The sequence below is a fragment of the Littorina saxatilis genome, linkage group LG10 (genome assembly GCF_037325665.1).
Source record: "Littorina saxatilis isolate snail1 linkage group LG10, US_GU_Lsax_2.0, whole genome shotgun sequence".
NCBI lineage: Eukaryota > Metazoa > Mollusca > Gastropoda > Littorinimorpha > Littorinidae > Littorina > Littorina saxatilis.
The window spans coordinates 42,326,368-42,348,628 of NC_090254.1; the positions used below are offsets into that span (position 1 = coordinate 42,326,368).

A 22,261-nucleotide genomic window follows, 5' to 3' on the forward strand; every position below is an offset into this window, starting at 1 on the left:
AGCAAACTCATTAATTAATTTTTAAGCCTCGAAGCTGAAATGCAATACCAAAGTCCGGGCTTTGTCGAAGATTACTTGACAAAAATTGCAACCAATTTGCTTAATAAATGAAGGCGTGACAGTGCCGCCTTAACTTTCACAAAAAGCCGGATATGACGTCATCAAAGACATTTATCGAAAACACGAAAAAAACATGTGGGGATATCATACCCAGGAACTTTCATGTGAAGTTTCATGAAGATCGCTCTACACATACACACAGACACACACACATACACCACACCCTCGTCTCGATTCCCGGTCTATGTTAAAACATTTAGTCAAAACTTGACTAAATGTAAAAAACGGCAGTTTCCTCTTCTGAGAGAAGGTTAGCATATTAGGGGCACTTTGAAAGTTACAAAGTTTTCACTTTGTTTTCAGAAAAAAAGATGGATTGTTGATGGAACCGTGTGAAGAAATCTTTATGTTTTCCCTCAAGTTGTGCCAAAAGGGGATTTCACACTTAGTATGCCAAAAGGGGATTTCACACTTAGTATGCCAAAAGGGGATTTCACACTTAGTATGCCAAAAGGGGATTTCACACTTAGTATGCCAAAAGGGGATTTCACACTTAGTATGCCAAAAGGGGATTTCACACTTAGTATGCCAAAAGGGGATTTCACACTTAGTATGCCAAAAGGGGATTTCACACTTAGTATGCAAATGAAAATGTTCGTAAAAACGGTGCAAAAGCTTTTTGTGGTGCAAGCCTGGGCAAGGGCACTAGGGTACGGGTGGATGTCATCAATGCATACTGCACTCTTTTCTTTCAAAAGAAGTTTCATTATCAATTTGATCATTTTTTCTTATGTTTCAGGAAACGCGGAACCTCTCGAGTCGGGGTCAACTACTGCAAGAGAAAGAGTCAATGATTGTAGAGCAAACTCAATCATTTATCGGTCAAGTTTTAACATTTTCAACCTAAATCGCAGTATTCGCTGTGTATTCCATAAATTCGCTCTCGTCAGTTGGTGTTTATGATAGAGAAGACCGACAAAAGAAACAACAAAGAGAGACAAAGTGTTGAAAATCTATTTTTCAAATTAAGGATGACGCCACAATGACAGACTCGCCAATCAGCAGTTACCGCAGAAAGGTCATCAATGATACAGGATCGAACGGAAGTGACGCAATACCAGATCTTCACCCTGATTGGCTGGAACATGTGCCTCACTGGAGCGCGGCTATAGCGCAGTGGGGGGAAGCATGGACGCTTCATCTAGTATTTTTCAGCACACTGTTTCTGCTTCAGGTGATACTCACCATGTGTCTTACCATACGATTTTGTCGGAAAATAATCCCAGTGAGAATGTTCGCATATATTCTGGCCTTCGTCACTGCTTCTGGGATAGTTCGATTCGCGTTTCTTCTCGTGGATCCTTACGGATTTCAAAACAATCTTTCTGCCGTCGGCAACCACTTGTTTGTCCAGTCGATCTACCCGGGGATGTGTGCATCCTACGGAATGGTTCAAGTGATTGTGGTCAAGGTCACAGGGATTGGAATAGGCAGCAAAAAACTGCGCAGCAAGATGACCATCTTCTCAGCGTTGGTGGCCTGTTTGCTGTGCACGCTGGCAGTTCACGGCATCGTGGCTCTCAACCACAGAATGAAAGCTCTCCTGTTGTTAGACAGCTGCGTGGTGGTTGTGTGGATGATGTTACTGTGCACAATCTTCGTGTGCAGCGGGTTCAAGCTGTCGCAGTACGCATGGGAAGCCAAGCAAGCGAGGGAGGACTACCTCCACAGACAGAAGCGGAAAACGTCAGCCTTGGCGGAAGATTCTCACAACCCGTGTCATTACTGGCGGAGACGGGCTTCGGAGTTGTTCTGCAGCCGTGTGCGAGCTCTGGTTTTCAAAGCAGAGATAAACGATCACAGTACTCGTCTGTCGTGTAGCACAAATGACCAGAGAGTTCGTACTGAGCCAAATTCTTGCCAAAACAACCAGATACATGTGCCTGTCATTGAGAGTCGTACCGAGGATAAAGAAATTCCAACCTCAACCGAAGTCCTCCATTCTCCGCGTGATGGGACTCAAACACGTCAGACCAATTCCAGCACTTTGCAGCTTCGTGAGACGCGTCAAGAACACCTACTGCAGCCAATACTTTTCAGTGAAACCACATCAGTGGCCTCTCAGCCTGATCCAAGTTCGGTTGCAAAACGGCCTCCTCAGGTCAAGCCTTCTTCGCAGACACAAAACCAGTCCGTTGAAGCAGAAACTTCCAGACAATCTCAACGAAACAAAACCAAGACAAAACGAGCGAAGAAATCAAAACGAAAGCCAGATTTAGAAAGTGAAGCACTCTATAAACAGCTGGAAGTGTCAGCGTCAACTTCAGATGGAGTTGGCACCAGACTGAAATGGAAAGCCAGAAAGGCAGATTCAAGCACACCCAGCAGCCCACAAAAATCTGATTCTCAAGTGTTGGTCAATCGAAACGCTGCCTCCAGCCAGCTTCTGAGAGATGAGGACGATGACGAACTTTTAGTGGATTGTTCAGTAAGCTCCGCATCACCGCTGTGTACATACAATTACTCTGAGAGCAGACGCGGCGGCAGAGACGTGTGTACCGATGTAACGGCTTCAAGTGATTCCGAACAATCAATGAGAGGCAGAGCCGATTCTCATCATCACTTGACGCCAGCTCAGGATGTCGTCAAACACGACCCAAGCGCAGACTCCCCCTACGGACATAATACCAACAAACCCTCAAGATCCGTTAGCCTTAAGGCGAATTCACACACAGGAGCAGACTCAACCTACGGACATAGTGCTAAAAAACCCTCAAGGTCCGCTAGCGTTAAGGCCAGTTCACATACACGCCCGTGCGCACCCCACGGACACAATGCCAACAAACCCTCAAGATCCGCTAGCCTTAAGGCGAGTTCACACCCAAGCCCAGACTCAGCCTACAGACACAACGCTAACAAACCCCCAAGATCCGAAAGCCTTAAGGCCAGTTCACACACAAGGGCCAATTCACCATACGAACACAATGCCAAGAAAGCACCAAGACACTTAAGCCTTAAGGCGAGCTCACACACAAGAAAACGTAAGAAATTAATGCGCCATAAAGATACAAGTCTAGAACAGGTCCAGACCAACGGAGATTTGAAGAACACTGCTCAAAGTTGTGGAAGAGAAAAACCTGGTTTGTACTCCAAGTTCAGCTCTTCAAAACCAGAACAGCGTGTACAAGCTGACAACATCACTGTGGTTTCTGATCTGAACTGTTGTGAAATCAAGGTGCAAAATAAGAAAAAAGCTGACATGGACAGAAACGAACGCAATGCTTGTGTCCAAAGCACTAGCTCAGGGCAGAGCACGTTCTGTATCGAAGAAGTTGAAACAAGTTCGTTTGACGAGGTACCTGAAAATAACGACTCACAAACTTTCTTTGGCTGGCTGAAGATAGCATTTGGAAGGAGCAGAAACACATTTCAAATCCTTGTACCACAAAATGTGTCGTATCAGAATGCATCTGTGGCTCCAAACCCGCGTTCACTTGCAGAGCATGCGAAATCACTTCCAAACTCTGACACTGATCAGTATGTAAAGATCGCAGACTTAACACACACAACAGGGAAACCTTCGATTTATGAGAGCAAGAGAAGAAACCCATTCAACCACGAACAGTCTTGTGAACACATCTACCATGAAAACCGTGTTACCAAATTCAAACACATTCGTCTTAGCTGCTGTTGTACTGACCGAGAAGCCTCAGAGTGCAAAACAAACCAACAGCAGGGCCCACAAAAACGTTCTTTCCCAGGGCTGTCTCAGCTTCTGTGCTGCGAAACGCAGAGCCCAGACCCCGCAGCGTCTAGCGAGGAGTCAGACGATTCTCTCTCAGGAGACGACGGGTACATGGCCGACAACGAACACCCAAGGTCCCCGTTTCTACCCCACAAACCCACCCCGACTATCAACCAGCTTCCGCTTCAGCTCCAGGTGCTGCAGCTCATACCAGAGCTTGTGCCTTGCCCTGCGGAACAACAGAAAGCAACTGCAAGAATAAGACAACGCCTTGGACTCTCAGAAGCTCAATGCGTTCATGAAAGAAGAACGGATATGACCCACTCAGAAACAACGTTCACTCTTTTGCCGGATGATGATGTTGTGGATTGTGTTTCCGAGCGAAGGAGGAGTACCCTGCAAACCGTGCCTTCTTCTTCTTCCATTCTGAGTAATGTCTTCCCTTCACACCAGGCTGAAAACTACAACGACACTGAGTTTGATTGTGAGACTCTGCACAGGTGTATAAACATGAACAACTCACATCAAACCAGCAACATCGGTCTTCCCAAACTCCAGTTCTCATCTTCAGAAGATTCTCTAGCGGAACACTCCACTAGACGCCATTCTCACTACAGCTTGGAAGACATTGAAGCGCTCGAGTCCCTCTCGCTGGAGCATGCGCGGACGCATGCGCACACGACGACTTCCGGTGACCTCTTCCGGATCCGGCGTGCAGTAATGGTGGGCAGGGTCGTTCAGGGAATGTACGTGTTGACCTTCGTTCACATGTTTCTCTGTCTTCTGGAGCTGTACAAAGCGTTCGGCAGATACGGAGTCTTGTGGAACGAACAGGGTGGTGGTAGTGGTGGTGGTGGCGGGGTTGATGGTTCACATGGGAAAGATGAAGTTGAGTCCACTTCAGCATGGCCGTGGCTGACGTTTCAGTCGCTGTGCAGGTAAGCGTTTCAGTTTTGATATTGAAAGTTGTTGTTTTTTCTATCTTTTTTTCCCTACCTTCCTTCCTTCCTTCCTTCCTTCTTTCCTTCCTTCTTTCATTCCTTCCTTCTTTCATTCCTTCCTTCTGTATTTCTTTCTTTCTTTCTTCCTTCCTTCCTTCCTTCCTTCCTCCCTTCCTTCATTCCTCCATTCCTTCCTCCCTTCCTTCCTTCCTTCCTTCGTTTTCTTTCTTTCATTCTTTCTGTTTTTCTTTCTTTCTTTCTTTGTTTGTTTTGCTGTCTTTATTTTTTCCTTTCTTTTATTTGTTGTTTTTATTCCATGTGAAAGCCTGTCTGGATCTAAGATAGGAAGCCGATCTGTTTTCACTAGAAGGAGTGTGCCTTTAACGTTGTGGATTGTGTGGACATGTTTTCTCATTTTCTCATTCTCGTTATTCTCATTACGGGGTGATAAATGCGGTTGGGAGAAGGAATCGACGCGGAATATCATTGTTGTTGCTGGATTTCAAGTGAAAAAAAAACCACACGCTAAAACGGACATTGTTGGCGAGCAGATTAAAACCGAGTCATGTTTTTTTCATTTTTTTCATGTTGTTTTAGAGATTGGGCGCATGCTAAACGTCATCACACACACACACACACACACACACACACACACACACACACACACACACACACACACACACACACACACACACACACACTCACACACACACAAACGCACACACACACACACACACACACACCACACAGTCTCCATGAAATGCCACGCACGTTACATAGCCCATGCACGTTCCTGCGCTAACGCACCCAGAATTAATCGACAAGAAGAGGCTTTTTTGTGCTTTCCAATTCACCCTCTTTCCCACAAATAACAGGAGGAAGCAATCAGTCTTTTGAGGCACGTTTACAGACACTCCGTTGCTAAGTGTTTGAAAACCGTTCCCGAGTGATCGCGTTTAGCTCCAATGCACGTTCGCATTTTTAACATTGCTTTGAAAAACAATTCCCAAAAGGCTGGCAACGGTTTGTATGACCTGTGCCTTAACTGCCCTTAAAAGGAATCAAGGACCCCACTAGACAAAAAACCAACAACAAAACAACCGGCTGCCTCATGAAGAATAATGACATGTCGCAATATTTATGACTCGCTGCAGGGTTTTGGACCTTGCCCATGGTGATCTCAAATGAACACTAGTCAAGTGTTAAGCATGCGTTCTACTATTGCTAGTAGAATTATGTACTATATAATGTCACTGTGTTCAAAACTGCTTGCAGAAAGTGTGTTCAAAAAGGGAACACTGTAGTTTTGTCTACACATTTGCAAAATCATTCGATCTACAAACTTTGTACAATGATCATCTATCATCTGACGTTGGGAATCACCGTTCCGGTTTGACGTGCATGCTCCGCGGACAGTACCGTTTTTAACAAAAATCTGTTGGACTGTCACAAAACGCTTCCCGTAGGCGCGCCACCCGAGTTGTTTATCGAGTCCTTATCGATCTAATTGTCTCTGTTGGTTGTGCATGTGTGTGTGCCTGTTTGCTTGGTTAGGCCTGAAAAAAAGGTGTGGTTACGGTAACCCGACCTACCCTATTTTTAGGGGCCGACCCTATAACTTTTTATTACATTTGTCCAAAAAAACAAACAAAACAAGAAATTCCTACGAGGTAGGAAAAACACCCCCGTCAAAGGGAAATAACCTTCTCAGTTGGTGGCAGTGACTGAGTGAGAATGGTTATTTCCCTTTGACCATGAAGATGTCCCTGTATAAGTCCTTGTATAATTTTAATCCACCAATAACTCCCTAACCGTGTGTTTGACTGGTCCCAATTTTTGTAAGGACCGTCTCAGGAATGTATAGAACCTGTTCACCAAGTTTGGTGACGATCGGTCCGTTCATTCTTGAGATCTATATGCGAACACAAACACACAAACAAACACACAAACACCCACACAAACACATCGAGTGAAACCTATACACACCCCTATACCGGGGGTGTAAAAACACCAAGAAAACGAGTGCAGAAAACGCAATGAAAGGGAAAGCGCTCAAGTCGTCATGCAGACGACAGACGATGCAAGTGAAATAACTCCTTCTACTAAAAAGGCCCAACAGACGCTTGCCATGAAAAAAAATGGCGGCATCTTCTTCGGTTGCGAGTGCTACACGCTTGGTTGCTCTGCTATTAAGAAAAAAAGTTTTAAAAAAAGGGGGTTGCCTACCTTCCTACCCTATTTGTTTTGGCTATGTTACCTTAACCACACCTTTTTTTTTGGGGCCTTAGAACTTTTCACTTGCATCACCACTGGTAATCTTGACACTGACTGCCCACGGATTTGCCCAAAGTTTTCGTGCACTCTAGCTGTTCTTGTAAAAGTGCCCTTACAACCTGCTGGCAGAGGTCACGAGAGTGGTCCATTTAGCCCTGAATGTGCAGCTAACGATCCAGATCATGTTGACTCGCGGAACGTACGTGCTTGCATTTGGCTTACAACCAAAAGTCAGGGTTTACCCTCCCGTCGTCGATGTTTAAACTGCCGTCAATGAATTTGAGAAAACTATTTTCTATTTCTCTTTTTTCTCTCCCTTTTTTGGCACACCGCTCGGAGCCAGCAGAGATCTTGGTTGACATGAACCATTTGTGTATGCCCACCGAAACTATCCACAGAGATCGACGTGTGGACGCAATGACGCCACATGAATTGCGTGTACGTGTAACTGCCTAAACTCTATTTGCCGAGATTTTAAAGGGGTTGGCCAACGTTAGGATGTCCTTAATTAACCTTGACATTTGGTGGATATTTGGCCTGTGCGGTGTGAGAGCACACCGGGACAAGAAACAGGTGTTAGGATAGAAAAACAACAAACCCGTGAATTTTGCCTTCGCAAAGACTTAGCGGAGTCAGTTTACCGAAAAGTCAGTGCCAAGGCCTATTAGTGCAGCGAGTTTCGTGAAGTAGACTCCGTGAAGTAGACTCCGTGAAGTAGACTCCGTGAAGTAGACTCCGCGAAGTAGACTCCGTGAAGTAGACTTCGCCCAATTAATATCCGGCTTAACAAATAAAACGGAATTCAAGTTATAAATATACATGTACGAGCTGCTGGGTAAAGTCTCTTTACTGAGTCCTTTCACGGGTTATTCAACAATGGAAATAAACTTACGTCAGGCTGATTTACATCCACTTAAGTCTGGTTAACTTTACGCGGATTCTGAAATGATTTACTCTTCTTCTTCTTCTTCTTCTGCGTTCGTGGGCTGAAACTCCCACGTACACTCACACTCGTGTTTTTTGCACGAGTGGAATTTTACGTGTATGACCGTTTTTTACCCCGCCATTTAGGCAGCCATACGCCGTTTTCGGAGGAAGCATGCTGGGTATTTTCGTGTTTCTATAACCCACCGAACTCTGACATGGATTACAGGATCTTTTTCGTGCGCACTTGGTCTTGTGCTTGCGTGTACACACGGGGGTGTTCGGACACCGAGGAGAGTCTGCACACAAAGTTGACTCTGAGAAATAAATCTCTCAAGACTAGAAACCTATTTTGAGTATCAACTACCTCGCATATACTTGTATTACATTGCAAATCAGGAATATCACACACTGATCAGGCAAAACTTGGATTTCACGCACAATACTCTTCACGTTACATCCCTCTTGGTTATTTGGGCTTCAACGCAAGAATCGGTCAATCGCTCAATGAATCAGAACGCCCATAAACTGTCCACAATCAAGGAATTCATCATCAGTGAATGAATGATTAAATGAATGAATGATGGAATGCATGAATAACTTGCTTTCTAGCTCGCGCACTCACTCACTCACTAAGCTTACTCACCCACTAAATATGCACATGACAAACTTCACTTGCACCGAACCAGTCAACACAATCATTCCGTCGAATGCAACTACTAGTCATTGTCAATATCTGCTCCAGGAAACTCAATGGCCCTTGGCTCAAACTCATCACCTGATCCATTATATCTGCCCAATGAAGATCACTCCGCATCCTAACAACTCGCTTTATTATTGGCGCCATCACAGCCGTAAAACGTGAACGTCCTTAACACAACAGGAAAGAGAGAATGCTTTTTGTCATCATTTTCACGAGTTTTCATTCATACCCAGCCGGGGAATAAATCTCATCATGTTCCCCATGCAATAAATCGAGGTGGTGAATGGGATTTGACCGGAACAGTTGGCCTAGTGGTAAGGCGTCCGCCCCGTGATCGGGAGGTCGTGGGTTCGAACCCCGGCCGGGTCATACCTAAGACTTAAAAATTGGCAATCTAGTGGCTGCTCCGCCTGGCGTCTGGCATTATGGGGTTTGTGCTAGGACTGGTTGGTCCGGTGTCAGAATAATGTGACTGGGTGAGACATGAAGCCTGTGCTGTGACTTCTGTCTTGTGTGTGGCGCACGTTAATTGTCAAAGCAGCACCGCCCTGATATGGCCCTTCGTGGTCGGCTGGGCGTGAAGCAAACAAACAAACAAACAAAATTAATGGGGTTTGAGCTTTCAGGTGAAACGTGGATTGTCAAAGTAAAAGCCAATCAGGCTGATTGTTTGATGTGTGGATTCGTGTTTCCGAGGACAACGATGGTAAGCATTCACTCTCAAAGACCCAATCAATGTTGATAATTACCGCGGCGACTCATAGTAAATTTGCAACGTATCTCTGTAATCGCAAAATCCACAACGAAAAGTCATAAAACACTTGAAAGAAAATGAATATGCTCAACACTAACTGAACTCCCACATATGATCGAAGCTCTGTACATTTTCAGACTGAAAGAAAAGCGTCAACAAGCTACGTTTGACGTCACAGACAAGTTTGACGTGTTATCTTGAGCTTCTGTGACGATGCTTTGGTAACTGTGGGTATCTCCAGGCGGTCTTTTTTCTACCTAGTTGCTATTCATCTCAGTTTTTACCGTTATATATTCAATTAAACAACGATACATTTTTATTTTTCGAAAGTACATCCCTTGAAGATAACGATAAGATAATACCGGTCGTAGAGCTAAACTTTGTTTGCGTTTTATGGGGCATTACGTCATCCACGTCAGAATTTTGCGTTTTCTGGTCATAGCGCATTTAACTTTAGTGTTTGCTTCGAGCACTAAGCTGCTATGGTTCGTACTATCATGGCTCTTATTGTCGTTACGCGCAACTCGTGAGACCCGGCCTGCGGTGAAGGCCAGGCCTCATCACGACGGGGGGATGACCTCTCAGTGGTACCTCCGCACGGCTAGTCCCTGAAGGGAGGAGGGGTTGGACACCTCTTACTATCAGCTTGCAATGATGACTTGATTCGTATCGGCTGGGGGCAAACTCTTGCCTTTGAAGGATCCTCTGATATCGCTTGGTGATTTATCTATCCACCAATTAATCCATCTGCCCACCTGCCCGCCGATATATCCATCTGACCAGCCACCCGACCAATCATCCATCTATCCATCTGCCCACCTGCCCGCCGATATATCCATCTGACCAATCACCCGACCAATCATCCATCTATCCATCTGCCCAACCAACCATCCTTCGGACCCATCCATACAACAATCCATCCATTTGCCCTTCAACCACCTATTCAATTATACACGCATCATTCGCCTACCCACCATCTCTAGCCATTCACTCATCCACCCATCTATCCACCAATCCATCCACAAGCTAGCTCACCAACTTACTCAACTGTCCGTCCATCAACCCCCTATCCGCCCATTCATCCGCCCACCAACTCACCCACCCACCCACCCATCCATCCTTCCAATCCAACCTCCCATCCAACCAACCATTAGTCCATCCATCCATCCGTCCATCCATCCATTCGTCCATCCATCCATCCGTCCATCCATCCATCCGTCCATCCATCCATCCGTCCGTCCATCCATCCATCCATCCATATATCTGTCCATCCATTATCCGTCCATCCATCCATCCATCCATCCATCCATCCGTCCGTCCGTCTGTCCGTCGATCCATCCATCAGTCCGTCCATCCATCCATTCATCCATCCATCCGTCCATCCATCCATCCATCCGTCCATCCATCCATCCATCCATCCATCCATCCATCCATCAATCCGTCTATCCAATCAGCACTTCATACCAACAACATTTATGACTTTACCGTCAACACCGTCGTTGTGCTCTGTGAATCTTCTGATCATTCTCATTGTGTGCTTCACGGAACTCAATCTCTTCGTCATTAAACGCCACCAGAGCCATATCCCACGCTCTCAACACCTCAGCAAGGGTTGTCGCCCCTTTCATTATTGGCACAATCACCGGTGGCGTAGGAAACGGGGGTGGGTGGTGGAAGGGTAGGAGGGGAAATAGTGCCTAGCAGGGTATGGCCTGTGTATTCCGTGGCGTTACCTCTACTTTGGGACGAAAGACAACATTTGAGGGCATTTTACGCCTTTTCGAAGCCCTTTGTTTTTCAATGCTGTATTTCTTGGATTAACATATATATATTTGCATCTAAGGAAGAAAAGGACGTAAGCGCTCTCAATATATACAACAGGAAGTAAGGACAGACCAGGGAACCCATACGATTTTGACGTATTTTGTTCGCATGATTGTCTGGAATACGATCAGTACGGTCAGTTTAAAAAAAATCCGACGAGAAACAATCCTAGACTACTTTTCTTCACAAGCGCATCCCGAAGCTGATCCAGTGTTTTAATTGACACATGATGACAGTTTTTGTCAGTAAACATTGAAAGAAGCATTTGTTATAAATGTATTAGTAAACTTAATTAACGGTGCGACGGACGCGTTTGAAGCATGTTTAAATCATGGATGTTCAAATGCTGTGGGGAGTACGCTCATTTTTCTGAAAATACACCAAGTTTGTTTGAGAATAATCCAATAGGCTGGGAAGCGTTTGGATGTGTGCGAAGTAATTGCTATAAAATTCATTTTAGGTGCAGTTGATTCATTTCAGTGTGCCTGCACACATCTAATCGAGTTGGCCGGGAAAAAACCATGCGATGAGTCCGAAATATCGTACATTTTATTTTAGTTTTCGGAGTGACAGTTTTTCACAAGCTACCCAAGGAAACTATTCAATAACATCACACGATAGCTTAATCAGCATGGCGTAAGCAGTTTATTGGTCTCATCTATGTATAGATATATTTGTTTGTTTCCCAGGGGCGCATTTCACTGCTCGCATTATAATGATTACTGGGCGATTGCAGATTCAGTCTTTGTATCTGTGCCTTGTGAAATTATGTCCATTGAGAACAACGTGGATCGTGCATGTGACTGTTAGGCCAAAAAAAATAATAGGTGTGGTTACGGTAACATAGCCAAAAAAAATAGGGTAGGCAGGTAGGCAATCACTTTTTTTTTTAAAACTTTTTTTTCTAATGTGTACAAATTAAACCTACTTGACAGGGAAATAAGTGTGCGACTCGGGCGCTTTCGCTTTCATTGCGTTTTCTGCACTCGTTTACTTGTTTTTTGGGGTATTTTTTTGACAAATGTAATAAAAAGTTATAGGGTCGGCCCAAAAAAATAGGGTAGGTCGGGTTACCGTAACCACACCTATTTTTGTTTTAGGCCTTAGGTAATAAGTTTTTTTTCATGTTCAGCTTCACCTACTTACGTTGCGTTTATTTATTAATCTGTGCATTTGTTAGTGGATATGTACATGTATTTCTTTCAAGGTTACCTAACATTATATCAGTGCAATAGGACAAGCAATCATTCAGCTCAGTAGGCCAAACACTGTTATTGCACCATTGAAGTTTGCACTTGGCGTGCAAATGCACCGATCATTCGGTTCACGGTTTCTGATCGATACCCTCAGCCACCTTGGCTTTAGCTGTTCTTACACAGAGGTACGGAAATTTGAACTGAATGCTGCGCAATCATATGGCATTGATCTCCCACCTACTACTGTGTATGCCTGCCTGTGCAGAAATCCCCGACGCAATGCATTCCATTCTAGCGAGCAACAAACGCAGCACAAAGAGTTGAGCGTGGCAAGGCAGAAGCGAGATCACACAGACATTCAGCTGATCTTCAGATATCTGCTTGATAGGAACCCTTTCACTGTGGATACAGCTCTCCGATCCATTTCAAGCGGAAAAGAAGCTGAAGCTACTGTGAATGCAGAACAAGCAAAAGGCGTAGGAAACAAGATTCTGAGCAGCATGATCGGAAAATTTAATAATGTTGTGGATTTCACCTTTAAAAAGAAGGATCAAGCTGTAACCATGGCTCTGAAAGCCAAGTCGTCCAATCTGCACGATGATCTAGTACATGTTCACTCCATGCTGTTGTTCCAGAGACTAGTGACAACTGTGAAGAACACCAACGGATGTCTTGAGGACGCCTTTGCCTTTGAGATGTGCAGTGTCCCAGCATCGCTGTTTGATTTGGGTGGTCTGCTAAGACAAGGTACCAAGGCTGCACTGGCAACTTACATCTGGACTTCAACAAAGCAGGTAAATGGTGTTATTCCTGATGATGTAACATATGTCATCGATGGTGGCTTGCTGTTGCACCTTCTGCCCTGGTGCCGTGGTTCAACATACAACCAGCTTACTCAAGAGTTACGCAGACTTTCTCATTCGTCATTTTGGCAAAGGAACTGTTGTTTTTGATGGATACAGCTGCGGACCTACCACCAAAGATGCAGCCCATTTGCGAAGAACAAGCAGAGCCAATACAGCATGTGCCATCACTTTTGAGGGTGACATGGTCCTGTGCGAACCAAAGGAGCGCTTCCTGACGAATCCAAACAACAAACAGCGGTTCATCAACCTCCTTAGTTCCCGTTTTTCACAGCACGGCTTTGACACTGTCCATACAACTGCTGATGCTGATAGGCTCGTCGTAAAGACTTCTCTGGAATTGGCAAGGACGGGAAACGTGATTCTGGTTGGCGAGGACACCGATCTGCTCATCCTTCTGTTGTACCATCTTACGCCAGATCACTGCTCCGTCTTCTTCACATCAGTGAGATCATCGACAGCAAAATCAGCTGCAAAAGTGTGGGACATCAGAAAAGTCCAGACTGTTCTTGGATCTCAAGTTTGTGAGAACATCCTGTTTGCGCACGCCTTTGGTGGATGCGATACAATTAGCAGTCCATTCGGGATTGGAAAACCAATGTGTTTAACGAAATTGACCCAGTCAACAGTGTTCGTGCAGCAGGCCCATGTCTTCAGCGCCAGTCCTTGCAGAGACACTTGTGACAGGGGAGGCTACCGCTCCTTTCACAACAGACTCTGCACCCGAGTTGTTGGCCTTTAAAAGTCAACACCGGTGTATTGTAGAATTCTGTTTGTGATGGGGTCTGGTGGTTTCCGATTGTCTGTATGTTCATGGAAACCTTCGGGTTTGCATAACAGTTTTTATAAGGCTAAGAAATTAGCCCTAACATTTTCAATCCTGTTTGATTGCACTTCGCCTCCCGAGGTGATCGTAGTGTTTCGGCACTCGGTTACATCTGGTGCTTAATTGCGAGCAGGGATGGGACTCGGCATGATATGTTCAGGTAATGGCATAATAATTATGACCACTGAACATTTTCGTGCTGTTCCCATTCTGCGAACTTGGGATGGACAGTGGTCCCCCGGTTCGGAACTTCGGGACGAAGTTCATTCAAACGGGGGTGATTGTGACAGGGGAGGCTTCCGCTCCTTTCACAACAGACTCTGCACCCGAGTTGTTGCCCTTTAAAAGTCAACACCGGTGTATTGTAGAATTCTGTTTGTGATGGGGTCTGGTGGTTTCCGATTGTCTGTATGTTCATGGAAACCTTCGGGTTTGTATAACAGTTTTTATAGGGCTAAGAAATTAGCTCTAACATTTTCAATCCTGTTTGATTGCACTTCGCCTCCCGAGGTGATCATAGTGTTTCGGCACTCGGTTACACACTGATGAGCTGATAGGAGCAGGAGAAAGGGCCTTTGTAGAACTCTATGGGGGGAAGGAAAGAGACACTTTGAACTTCCTCCGCTACATCAAGTACATGCAGAAAGTCTCTACATGTACCTCATCGTTTCAGCCCTGCAAACTCCCACCTACATCAGCAGCAGCTAAATTCCATTCCATGAGAACATACTTCCAGGCGCAAGAATGGATGCACTTGCATCAAGAACAGTTCCTCCTGGATCCGATGGACTGGGGATGGGAGATTGTTCAAGGCGCCATGCTTCCTATTCTCATTGACATTGCTGCTGCTCCTGGTGATCTACTCGATGTCATCCGATGCAATTGCAAGACAGAGTGTCGAACAGCAAGATGTTCATGCCGAAAACACGGCCTCGTGTGTACGTCTGGCTGTGGAGAGTGCAGAGGGGAGAGCTGTGCCAACACTGTGACCGAGGTTGCCTGTGTAGGTACATCAGACGATGAAGACGGGCTTTAGCGCAAGTACGAGGTCATGTTGAATAGAGTGTGCGTGTGCATGTTCACACATGCAACAGTAACGGGTAAAGGAGGGAGAATATCAGCACAGTAATTGTCAACTCCCATACCTGTCAAACGCGACCCGGGAGACGCGCCCTGTGAAACCACACCGAATGCGCTAGATTTGAGCTTCGGCTACGTTATTTCGCGCTAAATAAATGCAATTCAACCTATTTATCAACTGAATGTGCTTTTCTTACATACTATATGAGTGACATATGGCACATCCCTTAAAATAAGACATGTTATAGACGTGAGAAGTGAGGGACGGAGCATATTCGGAATACCGTTATTGCGCAGTTGTCATCATTCTTTAAAAGCTTCAAAAATATAGTTCGCATGGGAAAACGTTGGCCAACTCGGTTTCACCTGATCAATGGATGCATGTAGAGTACAAAAAAGGTGAAATAAATTTTATAGCAATTTGTTCACACAGGAGGTGAAATCTGATGAAATCTGCCTAGCCTACAAGTGCAAAACAGGGGTTCCCAGGCCTGTAAGGGTTTGTTTGTTTGTTTGTTTGCTTAACGCCCAGTCCACCACGAGGGGTGATATCACGGCGGTACTGCTTTGACATTCCTAGCACTAACCCCATAATGCCAGACGCCAGGCGGAGCAGCCACTAGATTGCCAATTTTAAAGTCTTAGGTATGACCCGGCCGGGGTTCGAACCCACGACCTCCCACTCACTGGGCCACCGTGTTGCGGTTGTCTGTAAGGGTTATGCGATACAAATCGGCACCTGAGAGGATAACACGCACTGAAATGAACAAGCGACTTTAATCCTCTTTTCTTGGTCAAATCTGGATACACAAAGTGTTCAATGAATGAATCATGGGTGAAACCTAGGAAAATCAAATTGACTGAAAATGTTTTGAGGCAGGGGCCCAGGGGCCGTCAAGGCCCTGGCGGGGTACAGGGCAGGGCCCTGTTAGGGGGTCCAGGGGGGCAACGCCCCCCGGCCGAAAACGAATTTTTGCATTATTCATTGTGATTTTGTGGCCTTTCCTGGCAAAAAAATACACTATCATGCAGGTCAAAAAAATACCTTCAGATTCTAATGATATGGTAAAAAGGGTAAACAAAATCAAAACAATTCACAGAAGTAATCATTTTTGTGTGTATCCTTTCACACTTGCATCTTCCAACACAACGACACAATTGATAACAATTAACATTGACAACAGCCATACTACATGAAATAGAAAGTGAACAACTGAACAACTGAAATAAAAGTTCGAAATATTTAATTATAAGAAGCAAACATTGCCAGACAGGCATTGAAATAAATGATGAAACAGAATGTCACACATGCAAACAGCATGATGTAGCACTGCACAAAGTAGCAACTAAGCAGTAGCATCTCTTATAGTGCAAAGTTCTCAAGGAAAAGCACTTGAGTTTCAAGCACCAAACTTATCACACACAGTTTTAGTTTCATGAACTCCAACCAGTCCCATCGCCATTTGTTGGCTAGACCAGCATCAATAAGATCTGTCCGTGCGTTTTCCGTCAAAATCGGCATCTTTGTCGCAGAAATCGTGTCACCACTTCGTAATGCCTGCCAAAACGCGAGAGAACTTTTTTTTATCGTGATGCAGAGCGAATTAGAAAGCAAAGAAACCTCACCTACGGGGTTTACCACGAGCACGGGCAAAAGCGCTTCAGTTTCTAAGCAAACTGCAACCGGTTCACTATAGCAGTTCGAAAACGCGTTCCGCAAGTAGTTTCGTGTTTTTTTTCTCAATTTTTTTGTTTGTTTTTTTGTTCAAAATTGCGGATTGACGGAATTTCCGTCAGACTTATTTTCAGATTGACGGATTTCAGTCAATTGACAGGCTAGTTTCACCCATGTGAATCAATCAATATGAGGCTTATATCGCGCGTATTCCGTGGGTACAGTTCTAAGCGCAGGGATTTATTATTTTATTTTTTTATTTTAATTTTATGCAATTTATATCGCGCACATATTCAAGGCGCAGGGATTTATTTATGCCGTGTGAGATGGAATTTTTTTACACAATACATCACGCATTCACATCGGCCAGCAGATCGCAGCCATTTCGGCGCATATCCTACTTTTCACGGCCTATTATTCCAAGTCACACGGGTATTTTGGTGGACATTTTTTATCTATGCCTTTACAATTTTGCCAGGAAAGACCCTTTTGTCAATCGTGGGATCTTTAACGTGCACACCCCAATGTAGTGTACACGAAGGGACCTCGGTTTTTCGTCTCATCCGAAAGACTAGCACTTGAACCCACCACCTAGGTTAGGAAAGGGGGGAGAAAATTGCTAACGCCCTGACCCAGGGTCGAACTCGCAACCTCTCGCTTCCGAGCGCAAGTGCGTTACCACTCGGCCACCTAGTCCTCAGTGATTAGTTCTTGCGTAACTTAATTGACTGCAGCTTAACCCTTTCTACCCCACCTATGTTGACCAAGTTTTTTTTTTAGCCGAAACCAGCTGTGCTGCAGCAGGTCACTCATAATTGTAGAAACTGTGTAGTAACTGTTTAGTAACTGTGTATTAACACGCTGGAATGCAGGCGTTAGATTGACGTTACAGAAAGCGACTAAAGCTAACAGTCTGAGCGGATATATCCGTACCTGGTCAGATAGAGCCATATGACTGTGTACGAATATATCCGTACCTGGGAGACAATGAGTTAAGCAGATGACACAAATCTACTTTTCCAAATACCTGCATTACAAGCAGGTACAATGAAAGTAAACGGTTCCCCCTCTCCCGAAACCAATCTCCTGGCAGAGAATAACAATAACAGACAAGCCCTTGAGCACAAATTACACACGTGTTCATATCCTCCTGAACAACATTTTGGACGTTTCTGTACCTCTTGGCTGGGATAGGTTTACGTCAGTGTTGTTGCAGGAGGTGGCACGCGCAATGGCCCTGTGGATAAGACGACGGCCTCCCAAGCAGAAGGTCGTGGGTTCGAATCCCGCGGCTGGTCGTTAAAGGGGGGAGATTTGTCCGATCTCCCAGGTCAACTTATTTGCAAACCTGATAGCGCCTTATCTCCCTTTGTGTGTACACGCAAGCACAAGACCAAGTGCGCACGGAAAAGATCCTGTAATCCATGTCAGACTTCGGTGGGTTATAGATTCACGAAAATACCATGCATGCATCCCCCGAAAGCGGCATATGTCTGCCTAAATGATGGGGTGAAACGGTCATACACGGAGTTTCAGCCCCTGAACGAAGAAGAAGAAGTTGCAGCTGGTACTATATCTCCAATGTCATGTGGTGTGGACGACGGCTCTGGATGTCTTCCTACGCCCCTCATTGCACTCATCACACGCTATCGTTGTCGCCCGATCCCCAGCCTGAAGTGAAGGCCTCATCACGATGGGGGGGATGACCCTTGGTCCCCCCGGCCAGGCCCCAGATGGGCGGAGGGGTCGGACATCTCATCGATTTGTATCAGGGCGAGAGAGTCTGCTGGTAATTAGAGCCTTCCTTGCCTAAGGTCGCCCCTCTCAGTGTCTCTGTCGCTCCCCGGTGGCGCACTGGGTGACGATTAGCTGTGATGTTGTGTATTTTTGGACCAAGGTTGTGTGAGAGCTTTTATCGCCTGGGGAGATGAGAGGTCGGTGTTTTTTACATGACACTTTGTTGACATTCTGTACAGACGAGGTTCGGCTAGATAAGATAGGGAAGGGTGATGAAGTAGAGGTTACATGCCGAGTCTCAGTGATTATTAAAAATAATGGTCGAAGTTGGCGGATCATGAAAAATGCGAGCTTCAGCGAGCTTTTTCATGACCGCGAACTGAGACCATTATTTTTAATAATCACTGAGACGAGGTGTGTAACCTCTTTATTCCTCCTTTCTTCAGTTATTCAAAGAAAACAGGAGTTTTTGTGCGAAAGTTTGATCGAATCCGAATCACTCAACCAGTCAACCTGCGCAGGCGATCGATTAATGCGCGGTTGTATAGTTCCGTGCAAATCATTCCATTCTGTTAACACTTCTTGTCAGTTTCCCTGTTTTAGACTAAAATCAAGTACACAGATATGCTGTTATTCTGCTGTGGCGGTAAAGGCAGATATTGTGTGTTCTGTTTATGTTTTAGTATCGCTTAGGATAATGTTCTTTCGTCAAATGGGACTAGCAGACGAACTTTTGCACCCGTGTTCCAACGTTAATTACTGTATGAAGTTCAGTTTTCTGGGGAAAATAGTGTATGAAACCGCTTTATGTTGTTTAAATTGATGAGATGTGTGCATTTGGTTGCGTGTGATCTGTTTATAAAATGAAATATTGTTGAAAACTGACCGTCGGATTGCAGTCAGTGTTGTCGAAGAAACTGCGTTAAAAGAAGGGGAACTACTCTTGTCGGCTACTTGCCTTGGGAATTTGCTTGTGATGAACGGTTTGTGCACGGCAGATCTAGATTCAGAAAACAACCTAACTCATGGATTTTATATGGAGATTCATGTGTTCAGGCCTGTAGTTGTTAATTTAAATGCGGTATGTTTGTATTGTTTGCTCCAGAGATGTATATTTCGTACGTATAGAGCGTTCGGAACTTTTCAGTCGCAAAAGTAGTACCAAAACAGAACAGCTTCTCAACCCATTGCACTATCGAGGATTCAGGCTGTTGCTGGCTCGTTATTTGTTTGGTTGCTGGGTCATTATCGAAAAATAACTAGCTCTACAAGTTTACAGAGGTAAAGAAGCAGAGGGGGGAATAATAATGATTATATGGTGGACACATGATTGGCGCACGATGATGTAGCAGATACTTGAGTTCGTGACCCTATGTAACAGTGAATTGTTTTTCGTTTACAAATCTGTCATGGCATTAAACGTGTTCTAAATGAATAAAGCATTATTATCTTAATAATGAGAGAACTAATTTTGAATTAGATTTGTGCAGCCAAATTGCGTACGTGTTCTTAATCGGATATTTTGCCAAAAACTAAGGTTGTGGTAAAAAAAAAAATGCAGATGTCAAAAATCAAGACCCTAACAAAAAGCATGACCACATATCATAAAACAAGAATTGTTCATCTGTATAACATTTAAATCTTTGACAAAATGAAATATCACAAGAACTTAAAAGATACAGCTAAAGTCCTTCTTGTTACGTAGATCATTTGTACCACCACCTATCTGTCCAAATTTGTATATATCTAATAAGAACACACTTATGGGACAGGTAGCAAGCCTCAGCAGCCTGCCTGCATCTTTGCATAGATGGATGTTTTGTGTGCTGTCAAAGTCATTAAGCAGATTGGCACAGCTACTTTTCAAGATTTAATTCTTCAACAAAAAATTCAACTCTGCACAGAAAAGGAGTCAGACTGCAGATAATATGACCCTCCACCACGAAATGAGTCGCATGTCACCTCGCGCGGTTCTGCGCTAGGCTTAATATAAGTCCGGAGAGTGTCTAGTGCCAGTGTGAGGGTCACCTTAGTCACAGGCTTCTAACTCAAACAGTTTTCGCTCTTTTCTAAAACGGGTTTCACCACTGGATAGAGCATAAAAAAACTCTGTAGGAAACTGTAAAAATATGAAAATCGTGCAAAGGTGACATGCGACTCATTCCGTGGTGGAGGGTCACTTATTTATATGGTATGTGTTCTGTTTGAAGCATGCTAATAGCCCACGCAAAACAGCATGGACAGATCTTCGGTTGTGTACAGAATCGTTAAGACGAGAAGGACAGTCTGTTGACTAATATCACAATAAATAATAAGACGACAACCACCACAACCCACCCCCTCCCCCCAAAAACAAACCCACAACAACTATGTTAAGACATTTAGTCAAAACTTGACTAAATGTAAAAAAGGAGAAGAAAAAAATACATACAAACAAACAACAACAACAACAACAACAACAACAACAACAACAACAACAACAACAACAACAACAACAACAACAACAACAACAACAACAACAACAACAACAAGAGAGAACTAAATCAACGTGGGCATATTTTTCATTCTCCAAACGTTTCATGTCTGTTATTCCCCTTCCACATTGTGAGAAGATGTCACATTTAATGCTGCTTTTCTCTTTCTTTAATCCTGTCGAGTCTCAACAATTGTCATTCGCATTTGCGCTAGGATCAGCAACCGCTGCCGCATATTTAAATAATGTTCTGACATTGATTCAAAATGGAAAATGTCCCGCGAAAGGGGTAAGGAAGCATTAATTGTGTATCACGAATCCTGAAGAACGAGAGAGAGAAAAAAAAGTTTGTGTCAGAGAGAGAGAGAGAGAGAGAGAGAGAGAGAGAGAGAGAGAGAGAGAGAGAGAGAGAGAGAGAGAGATATATAGAGAGAGAGATAGAGAGAGAGAGAGGGAGGGAGAGAGAGGGAGAGAGAGATAGAGAGATAGAGAGAGAGAGAGAAAGAGAGAGAGAAACAGAGAGAGAAACAGAGAGAGACAGAGACAAAGACAGAGAGACAGAGACAGAGAGAGAGAGAGAGACAGAAACAGAGAGAGAGAGGGAGAGGGAGAGAGATAGAGAGAGAGAGAGGGGGGGAGAGAGAGACAGAGAGACAGAGAGACACAGAGAAAGAGAGAGAGAGAGAGAGAGAGAGAAACAGAGACAGAGGAAGAGAGAGAGAGAGAGAGAGAGAGAGAGGGAGGGCGAGAGAGACAGACAGACAGAGAGAGAGAAACAGAGAGAGAGAGAGAGAGAGAAAATGGAGAAGACAAAACATGAAGAAGAAGAACAGAAAAAACAAAGTGTATTTGCATTTTTCTCCCCAAAAATCCCCCTCAGTCACGCCATTTGAGCATGCAACCTCAATAGGGTTTTTCTTGTGTGCAAGAGAGTGTGTGTGTGTGTGAGTGTGTGTTTGTGCGTGTGTGTGTGTGTGTGTGTGTGTGTGTGTGTATGTGTGTGTGTGTGTGTGTGTGTGTGTGTGTGTGTGTGTGAGTGTGTGAATAATAATACGAATACGAATAAACTTGTCATGAAACGTAGTGATTATAAGACACGGGATGATAAATAACCAAATTAATGATTTAATTGTTTCTTTTTTTTGTGGAAACAATTATATACACATTCTCCCAATTTAGTTTGTGC

At 44.4% G+C, this 22,261-nt stretch overlaps 2 protein-coding genes across 2 annotated transcripts in view; both read left to right on the plus strand.

Annotated features, from left to right (window-relative positions):
• Positions 1-900: 900 nt before the first annotated feature.
• Positions 901-4,747, plus strand: LOC138977870 (uncharacterized). The gene has a single exon (XM_070350476.1). The coding sequence runs from the start codon at positions 1,103-1,105 to the stop codon at positions 4,745-4,747; it is 3,645 nt and encodes a 1,214-aa protein (XP_070206577.1). The 5' UTR covers positions 901-1,102.
• An 8,237-nt stretch (positions 4,748-12,984) lies between these two features.
• LOC138977871 (uncharacterized) overlaps positions 12,985-22,261 on the plus strand; it is a 58,218-nt gene continuing 48,941 nt past the window's right edge. Inside the window, exons 1-2 of the mRNA XM_070350477.1 lie at positions 12,985-13,215; positions 13,600-13,762. Of these exons, the coding sequence (XP_070206578.1) occupies positions 12,985-13,215; positions 13,600-13,762 (394 nt within the window). The remainder of the gene's footprint in view (positions 13,216-13,599; positions 13,763-22,261) is intronic.

Bases quoted from the DNA above. Each gene is read 5' to 3' on its own strand.
- LOC138977870 (XM_070350476.1), top strand. From the start codon at position 1,103: ATGACAGACTCGCCAATCAGCAGTTACCGCAGAAAGGTCATCAATGAT.